The sequence below is a fragment of the Hippocampus comes genome, unplaced genomic scaffold, assembly GCF_001891065.2.
Source record: "Hippocampus comes isolate QL1 unplaced genomic scaffold, H_comes_QL1_v1.1 scaffold22, whole genome shotgun sequence".
Lineage (NCBI taxonomy): Eukaryota > Metazoa > Chordata > Actinopteri > Syngnathiformes > Syngnathidae > Hippocampus > Hippocampus comes.
In genome coordinates, this window is record NW_017806175.1 from 5,315,972 (window position 1) to 5,324,830 (window position 8,859).

Sequence of the window (8,859 nt, forward strand, 5' to 3'; positions counted from 1 at the left end):
GTTGTAAAGGCGTCCGGTGAACGGTTTGTAAGGGGGGGGGGCGGGGGGGGGGACGTATAATGCATCTTCTATGACTACTTCATTCTTCAAGAGGGATTTAAAGAGAAAATGTTGACGAATGCTGCAAGTCACCATCGTAACAAAAGTGTTTGGTCTTCGCAGGAAGCAATTGCAGCTCCAGCAGCGAGGGAGAGACGACGCCAACCGCACTGCACGCGGGCATTTGCGTCCGGCAGCAGAGCGTCTCCATCAAAGATGCCATTATTGCTCGCGAGGCTCTGTCGCTCCTGGTCACCTGCCTGCAGCTGCGCTGTCAACAGCTGTGTAAGACTCGAGCCACAAGTGACGTTCGCAGTCACCACTTTCGAATGTGTCGTTTTTGTACTTGATGTCGCAATGGCGATTTCTCTCCGCAGCCTCTTTTTACAACCTCCCCTGTGTCAACGACTTCATTATTGATGTGCTGCTGGGATCTCCCAGCGGAGAGGTAAACTGCATTTCGAGGAGACATATGTTTTGGTTTTTTCTGTCACACAATAGTGGGAAAGGTGCGCCGACTCTCTGACACGTTTGTTAAAATGGGCAGATAACAAAATATGTTCTTAATTGGTTAATTTAATACTTGCTGGCTGCCCACCAGAGAATCATCTAATTAGGTACAAGTCAATTTTCAATAATATGTCCCCTTTAAGGACTTCTTTCCACCCCCTGTAACTGTGATTTTCAACCACTTAGAGCATCAGGTGTGCGCTGGGAGTTTGTTCCATTTCAATTCATTGTCTTGTCTTTGTTTATCTATTTATTGACACGTCGAAATCATCTGACTGCTTCTCGTTCAGATCCGCCGTGTGGCCTGTGACCAGCTGTACACTCTTAGCCAGTCGGACACGTCAGGCTTTGCTGACGTGCAGAAACCCAACTTGTTCCTGCTCTCGGTCATCCTCACTGCTCAGCTGCCCCTGTGGAGTCCCACGTCGGTAATGAGGGGAGTCAACCAGAGGTAAATCCCAGGAAACAAAAGAGAGCCGACAGTGACCAAAACAGTACAAGGCACTCATGTTGTTGGTTCCGTTTAATCGACAGATTGTTGTCCCAGTGCACGGAATACTTTGACCTGCGATGTCAGTTACTGGATGATCTAACAAGTAAGTGTTAAAAGTCATGGCTCGACATTGTAACAAGCAACATTGGCACTGACTCCCCAAAAGTGGATACAGTGTTCCCTGTTTTATCCAGATTCCTCGATTGGACTCTTTTGATGGGTTTTTAATAGTACAGTGAACCCCAATATTCGAGGGCGAAAGTGACCCCGAGCCCTTCCGCGAATAGCAAAACCCTGTCCTTACGCCCACACAAAAAAAAAATTAATTGTCTATATTTGCCACAAGATGGTAGCAAAACTCATTTCTGCTCATAGACAAAGCCATTGCTTGCCTAAATGAAGCTCCTCTTCTAAATTCAACACAATTGTTTGAAGCTCTAAAATATTTTAATGAGATTTGGCAAAAACGGCAGGAGTTTTTCAACAAATTACTGAGGAGAAAAAAAAAATATCGAAAAATTTCAATCTGCAAATATGTGGATGTTCACTGCGTCCTTACTTACTGTAATGCCCATACATGTGGGAAAGGAGAGCCACAGTCACGATGCACATTTCAACTGTTTTTTTTTTTTTTGTTTTTTTTTTAACACTGGAAGAAGAATCAACACAACAATGACCGCACTCACAGAGGAGCTGCTCTTAGCCACAGCTCACGCCGAGACGCTCGTCTCATGCCATTGTTACGCCGAACGCGAGTTGACCGTTTCTCTTGGTGCGATTCCGTGTAAAGTCTATGCTATTAGCACGGATAAACAGAAGTGACCCTTGGCCAAGTTTGCTCGTTGGGGTGAGCCCCCACAAAATTTGCTGATACGCACATTCGCGAGCATTCGAAAATGTGAACACGAAGCGGCATCAGCCAAACGGCGTTGAATTTCATTACTACGTCTCGCATCAGTTGTCTATGAGGTGGCTAGCGCCTGTGCTAAAGCTAATGCTAAACGCTATCTTCGTTCACAGTTCAACAGCTGTAAACAAGTCAAGACGCTCACCGGATATGCCACCTTCTTCGCACCATCTTCTCTAATACTGCTCCTTTTTAGCTCGGGCCCAACCGCTGTACTTTATTTACTTAAGTATTGTTAAATTGTATTTTGTAGATTTTTTTCCACATACTGTGGATGAGTCTAGAATGCATCCCGCAATAAAAGCTTGCGCATTAAGGCTGCTCCGATACTTTATCGTTGTCTCTCGCCACCCTTCCGCTTACCCCATGCAGCTTCGGAGATGGAGGCGTCGCAAGTCATCACCGCCACCATGCTGGAGGACGAAATCTCTTGGCTGGACAACTTCGAGCCCAGCTGGAGCTCGGAGATGGAGACCAGCGAGGCGGACAACATCCTCCTGGCAGGACACCTGCGACTCATCAAGACCTTGCTGTCGCTTTGCGGCAAGGAGAAGGAACACCTAGGTAAGTACATATAGACAAAAGTATTGGGACGCTAGCCGTATCATTAGTGGGAAGTGAAAATTGAGGGGGGCAATATGGGGATTGGTCCAATTGTTGTTATGATAATTAGTTTTCTTTTTTTATCCTTGCTTTATATGTCACAAGAGCCATCTCTAAATGGAAACATAATAACCAAGTAAATCTTTAATCTGCCTACCCATGAGATGAAGACGAGCAAAAGTCTATTAGCGTTAATCAAATAACATATGAAGGCAATACTATAAGCATTGCAAACATTGGGCGAAGGAAAAAAAATGTCCTTATATTGTATGGCTTCTATGATATAATTTATCTACCTCTGATGAATGTATGACAGAATTTTGTATCCACCATCTTGAGTTCAGGCAATCGAATATGCACAGTTGCCCTCGTGCGTCACATGACCCCGCCTAACTCTCTCCGCAGGCCCATCGCTGATCCAGCAGCTGTTGGATGACTTCCTGTTCCGAGCATCGCGCATCATTATCAACACCTCCAATTCCACCGCGTCCCCGGCCCCCAGCCACGATTTCCACCCCAAGTGAGGCGCTTGACTCAACCGCACCACAGGATGATCACCGGTCGGGATTATTTTTTTTTAGAGAGAGGAAATAAGAAACTTGCTGACTTGCATCAGAAGCAAGCAAAAAGAAAAAGTTCAAATTAAGAGTGGTTTATATGTACGGACGCAGGGTGAAACTGTCACCATAATAAAATCTTTTAACTGTAATGACAATGTTACTTTAACACACAGCCTACATTGGCAAACTTTGTGAACCAGTGTTAGGTGTAAAAACAAGAAAAGACTTTGGTAATGGAGGTTAGGCACGTCTCACAATTTTATGAGGTGTAGAATAAGCTAGTTCACTCTTACCCCTTGTGACAAACCAGGTTTCATTGTACTCTGCTCAAGGTTTTGTTTTGTTTTTTTCCTTTCCTGTCCCATTTCACTCAGGTGCAGCACAGCCAGCAGCCGTTTGGCGGCCTACGAGGTCCTGGTGATGCTCGCCGACAGCTCCCTTTCCAACTTGCGACTGATCACCAGAGAGTTGCTCTCCATGCACCACCAGTCTGACCCGTCACTCTGTAAAGAGTTTGATGTGAGGCACCAATATTTGACACTGACTGATAACTGAGCTGTGAAGTTGAACTCTTCTCTCGCCTATGTCAGTATCTTCCCCCTGTAGAGAGCCGCTCGGTTTCGGGTTTTGTGGGCCTGAAGAACGGCGGAGCCACGTGTTACATGAATGCTGTTTTCCAGCAGCTATACATGCAGCCGGGCTTACCAGAGGTACGCGTAGTGGTTTTTTTTTGTATTTATTTATTGATTTGATCTGTATTGTGTTACATCGGCAATCATGTGCGTATTGTTTGGTTCCAAAGGCGTTCCTGTCCATTGAGGATGACACGGACCAGCCCGATGAGAGCGTCTTCTACCAAGTTCAGTCTTTGTTTGGCCACCTGATGGAGAGCAAACTGCAGTACTACGTCCCGGAGAACTTCTGGAAGGTATTTGGAAATTTTTTTTTTGATAATTTTGCATTTTAGTGAGTAGCTCCAGTGATGCCTAAAAATCTGAGTTCAATTTTACATTTCAAATCATCTTTTCTTATTGGAAATTATTGTATTCCAGCCTTCTAAAAAAAAAAACACCCAATTTTTGTCTCTTTATGTAAATTAGCCCCAATGGTACTTGACAATCTGGCAAAATTCAGAAGGGCTCCCTTGCAGGCACATTTTCAGAAAATAGGCAACTCACAAAGGAGTCAAGGATTGTCAAAACTATTTGTACACAAACTATTAGTGAAGTCCATTTTTCTTGGTATGTTTTAGATCTTCAAGATGTGGAACAAAGAGTTGTACGTACGAGAGCAGCAGGACGCGTATGAATTCTTCACCAGCCTGGTGGACCAGCTTGATGAACATCTCAAGGTATGATATTCAATTTATATAAACTGCTTGTGTTTGTTCCAATGGATTAAATATGATTTTTTTTCCTCCCCCCTCTGCCAGAAAATGGGCCGAGAGCAAATCTTCAAAAACACATTTCAGGGCATCTTTTCCGACCAAAAAATCTGCAAAGACTGTCCTCATCGGTGAGTCGCGAAACACGATTGTGCTCTCACTCTGCCCACAACATCTCATAAGATCCGATACAAGAGCAGCATTTTTTTTTAACCTCATATTCAGGTGCATCTCAATACATTCTAATATTGCGGGAAAACTATTTGAGTGCAGTCGTACTTACTTGATCACTCTCCCATGTGATCAAACGAGAGCTGCCGAAGACAATTATTTTCCCACAATTATATGGAAACTGCATTGCAGGTACGAACGTGAAGAGACATTCATGGCGCTCAACCTCGGCGTGACGTCCTGCCAGAGTCTCGAGATCTCACTGGACCAGTTTGTCCGAGGGGAAGTTCTGGAGGGTAGCAACGCTTACTACTGTGAGAAATGCAAGGAAAAGGCACGTAAGCCACCGCTTATGTTGTTGAATTATTATTATTATTATTTTTTTTTCAATCAAACGTTCCTACATTGTCTCTCGTATTCACATGTACAGAGGACCACTGTAAAGAGGACGTGCATCAAATCGCTTCCCAGCGTACTCTGCATTCATCTCATGCGCTTCGGCTTTGACTGGGAAAGCGGACGCTCCATCAAATATGACGAACAGATTCGGGTGCGTCTCGAAGGACGATATTCTTTGTCCGCGTCAAGATAAATGAGGTGGAAAAACCCTTCTGCGTTTGCAGTTCCCCTGGGTGCTAAACATGGAGCCGTACACCGTGTCCGGCATGGCGCGTCAGGACTGCAGCGGGGAGGGCGGCGAGGGGCGAGGCGATGGCACGTCCGGAGGCTCGCCCAGGAAGAAGGTCACCATTTCGGAGAACTACGAGCTCGTTGGCGTGGTGGTCCACAGCGGGCAGGCGCACGCCGGACACTACTACTCCTTTATTAAGGATAGACGGTAAGAGGCCCTTTTTATATTCTTCATGTACAGCAGGGGTCGGGAACCTATGGCTCGCGAGCCTGGTGTGGCTCTTTTGATGATTGCATCTGGCTCGCAGATAAAACAAAATATTCTCGCTTGTTTAATCCATCCATCGTTTTTTTTTTTCACTGCTCAATTGCTTTAATTGGAATGATACTGGCCTACGTTGGCCGTTGCTAGGTAAACAGGTAAACGCCCCCTTTTGAATCAGCCCGCTCGGTCATGCGCTCAAAGCTTAATCCTTCGACGAATAAAATGGCGAAAAGAAAAAAAGATGACGATTATGGTAGACTTCAGGACGAATGGACCGAAGGATTCGCCTTTGTGGAGAGAACAGATTCTGCGGTGTGTCTAATTTGCAATGACAAAATACCATCGGTGAAACGCTCGAATGTAAAGCGGCACTTTGACACGCGCCATTCGACGCTCGCATCAAAATACCGTGCGGGAGACAGCGGAAAAGAAGCGTGCGAGCTAGCCATCAGCAACTAAAGCTAACGATAATTCCGGTAGTTTTGGTGGATCTTTAGCAAACGTGAGGAACGGAAAACCATTCACATTAAAGAGAGAGAGAGAGAGAGAGAGAGAGAATACATTTCCAAATATTTTGCTTTCATGGCTCTCTTAGTCAAAAAGGTTCCCGACCCCTGATGTACGTTGACGAGTGTGTTAAGTCAGCAAATATTTTAATGAGCATATGTTGGTAAACAATAGGCTCCAGGATGCTTTGCGCAACAAAAAAAAAAAAGCATGCACGTTTTCACCGTGTTTGTGTCTACTTGTGTACAGCGGCAGCTCACGTGGACGTTGGTACAAGTTCAACGACAACGTGGTCGAGGAGTTTGACATGAACGACGAAACCCTGGAGTACGAGTGCTTCGGAGGAGAGTACCGGCCCAAAGTTTACGATCAATGTGAGCCACAACCGCCAAAACCGTTTTGATCTCTGTAAATGGCATCAGTTCAAGTCGTGAGCCCTGCGCGTGTGTCTTTGTTTGCAGCAAACCCCTACCCTGACGTGAGGAGGAGATACTGGAATGCCTACATGTTGTTTTATCAGAAAATCAGCGAGCAAAACTCACCCGTCCTGCCCAAAAAAAGCAGAGTTAGCATCATGAGGCAGGAAGCAGAGGATCTCACGCTGTGAGTGAACCACACTTCTTCCCTCTCAAAATGTCCAATTGTAACAAAAAAATAATTGAGAAGCACTGCAATAATGGCATCTTCGTTTTCTAGGTCTGCGCCCTCCTCGCCCGACGTCTCGCCGCAGTCGTCCCCTCGCCCGCCAAGAGCCAACAACGACCGCCTCACCCTGCTCACCCGCCTGGTCCGCAAGGGCGAGAAGAAGGGGCTGTTTGTGGAGAAGATGCCCGCCAGCATCTACCAGGTGGGCGCCGAGCTTCCCACGTTTGTTGACATGGTTGCGTCACCTCTGGGTTTTGTCTCCATGAGTAGATGGTGAGGGACGAGAATCTCAAGTTCATGAGGAACAGAGACGTCTACAACAGCGACTACTTCAACTTCACGCTCTCGCTGGCCTCTGTCAATGCAGTACGTCTTTCGTGTTCTGGACTTTGTGCACTTCTGTGGATGCAATACGCTTGTACAAAAAGTTTCTTGCGCTGAATGTGACATCCTTAGCCCTAATTTTCCCTGTTGTGTAAAAAAAATTAAAAAGGGTTGTCATTCGAAAAGAGTATCCAGTTTCCCGTAACTCTGAGCCCACATAACCAATGGGTATTAACTATAATAATTAGCAATTGGCTAGATATGGTACTCATAATACGAAAATATATTTGGAATATTTGCCACCTTTGTACTGTATTAGCAAAAGAAAAATGACTTCTGTGTCGTTACTTTTTCCAAAAAAAAAAAAGCAATAACATGTTGATTCATCGTGCTATGCTAACTTGGCTAAGCGCTGGCATTTAATTTACTCCAATTATTGGGGGACAGGCTTCATGTCACCACCGCATTTGTTGTTCTAGACCAAGCTGAAGCACGCCGATTACCAAGCCATGGCTAAAGAAAGTCTCCAACTGGCCGTCCAATTCCTCTTCCACACCTACCTCCACACCAAAAAGAAGCTGCGGTATGAACAAACACAAAGAGTATGAACACGAGCGGACGCATCTATGTCACGATGTTCCCCCCACCCCCGCAGTGTGGACACGGAGGAGTGGATGGCTACAGTGGAAGTGTTGCTGTCAAAAAGCAGCACCGCCTGCCAGTGGATGGTTCAGTACCTGGTTGGACCAGAGGGGCGGGAGATGACCAGGTGTGACTTATGTAGCCTTTATGGCTCATTCTTTTGTAATTATATGAATAACTGTAAAGACACTTGTTGGGGGAAAGCATTTTTTTTTTTATGCCACCTCGGTTTTATTTGGCTCCATGTCTTTGGGTCAATGACACATTTTCTGACGAGACCCTTATTTCCTTCCTGTAGGATTTGCCTGTTGGAGTGCAGCATGAGGGAAGTGCGGGTGGTGGTGGCGTCCATCTTGGAGAAGACCCTGGAGAGCGCGCTGCACTTTGCTGACCCGGGTCTAGACGGCCTGACCGACGCCCTGCTTTCGCTGCTGGACAAGGACGTTCCGGAGAACGTGAAGAACTGCTCGCAGTACTTCAGCCTCTTCAGTAATTTCTCTCAAAAGGTAACGGAGGCAACGTAAGGCTGATTCGCACCATCCTGGTTTAAATACATGAACGAATGTGGATTTTTTTTTTTTAATGTATTTAGTAATTGCTTTGATGGTAAGTAACGCTTTGACACCATCCAAGTACCAAGAACTATGTTAAGGTGAGGAGAGGACCTTCATTTAGACAAGCTACCACCCTGTCTCATACCAAAGCAGTGCAATGCCGCCATCTTGTGGCATCTGTAAGCAATTCTCAACCTTTTTCGGAGGCACAATGACTTACTGTTACGCATTTTCGCTCTTTGTGGCAGGCCACAGTCCTCTAATACCCCCCAAAAAAGATTGACAGGTTTTAACGGTACTTTACAAGTGACTTGGTCCAGTTCTCATTTTGAACGAATCAACTCTGGTCCTTGACCACAAAGTTTTGCCCACCCTTGCTCCGTGTCCACTATTCCATGTACAAAAAAACAAAATGATGTTTTCTCACTCAGGGTGGTGACGCTTGTCAACTGCTGTTGAAGCACTCGGCCTATCACCGGATGCTCCTTTTCCTTCTGGGACCCAATCGCCAAAACAACCAGGTAGACCTTTTTATTCACATGAATTGCGGCTGCTGTCTTTCTACGTTTTTTTTTTTTTTTTTTTTTTCCACTTTTTTTTTGGCCCCTTTGTTTCGCTTTAGAAC

The 8,859-nt window shown here is 45.5% G+C and overlaps 1 protein-coding gene across 1 annotated transcript in view; it reads left to right on the forward strand.

Moving 5' to 3' along the window:
- usp24 (ubiquitin specific peptidase 24) overlaps nucleotides 1–8,859 on the forward strand; it is a 30,508-nt gene that overhangs the window by 18,289 nt on the left and 3,360 nt on the right. Inside the window, exons 36-57 of the mRNA XM_019896474.1 lie at nucleotides 163–324; nucleotides 417–487; nucleotides 840–1,000; nucleotides 1,084–1,145; nucleotides 2,322–2,513; nucleotides 2,958–3,072; nucleotides 3,487–3,631; nucleotides 3,703–3,822; nucleotides 3,915–4,040; nucleotides 4,365–4,463; nucleotides 4,545–4,627; nucleotides 4,860–5,001; nucleotides 5,098–5,217; nucleotides 5,291–5,505; nucleotides 6,319–6,443; nucleotides 6,531–6,672; nucleotides 6,766–6,916; nucleotides 6,985–7,080; nucleotides 7,518–7,621; nucleotides 7,694–7,807; nucleotides 7,979–8,186; nucleotides 8,666–8,755. Of these exons, the coding sequence (XP_019752033.1) occupies nucleotides 163–324; nucleotides 417–487; nucleotides 840–1,000; nucleotides 1,084–1,145; nucleotides 2,322–2,513; nucleotides 2,958–3,072; nucleotides 3,487–3,631; nucleotides 3,703–3,822; nucleotides 3,915–4,040; nucleotides 4,365–4,463; nucleotides 4,545–4,627; nucleotides 4,860–5,001; nucleotides 5,098–5,217; nucleotides 5,291–5,505; nucleotides 6,319–6,443; nucleotides 6,531–6,672; nucleotides 6,766–6,916; nucleotides 6,985–7,080; nucleotides 7,518–7,621; nucleotides 7,694–7,807; nucleotides 7,979–8,186; nucleotides 8,666–8,755 (2,843 nt within the window). The remainder of the gene's footprint in view (nucleotides 1–162; nucleotides 325–416; nucleotides 488–839; nucleotides 1,001–1,083; nucleotides 1,146–2,321; nucleotides 2,514–2,957; nucleotides 3,073–3,486; nucleotides 3,632–3,702; nucleotides 3,823–3,914; nucleotides 4,041–4,364; nucleotides 4,464–4,544; nucleotides 4,628–4,859; nucleotides 5,002–5,097; nucleotides 5,218–5,290; nucleotides 5,506–6,318; nucleotides 6,444–6,530; nucleotides 6,673–6,765; nucleotides 6,917–6,984; nucleotides 7,081–7,517; nucleotides 7,622–7,693; nucleotides 7,808–7,978; nucleotides 8,187–8,665; nucleotides 8,756–8,859) is intronic.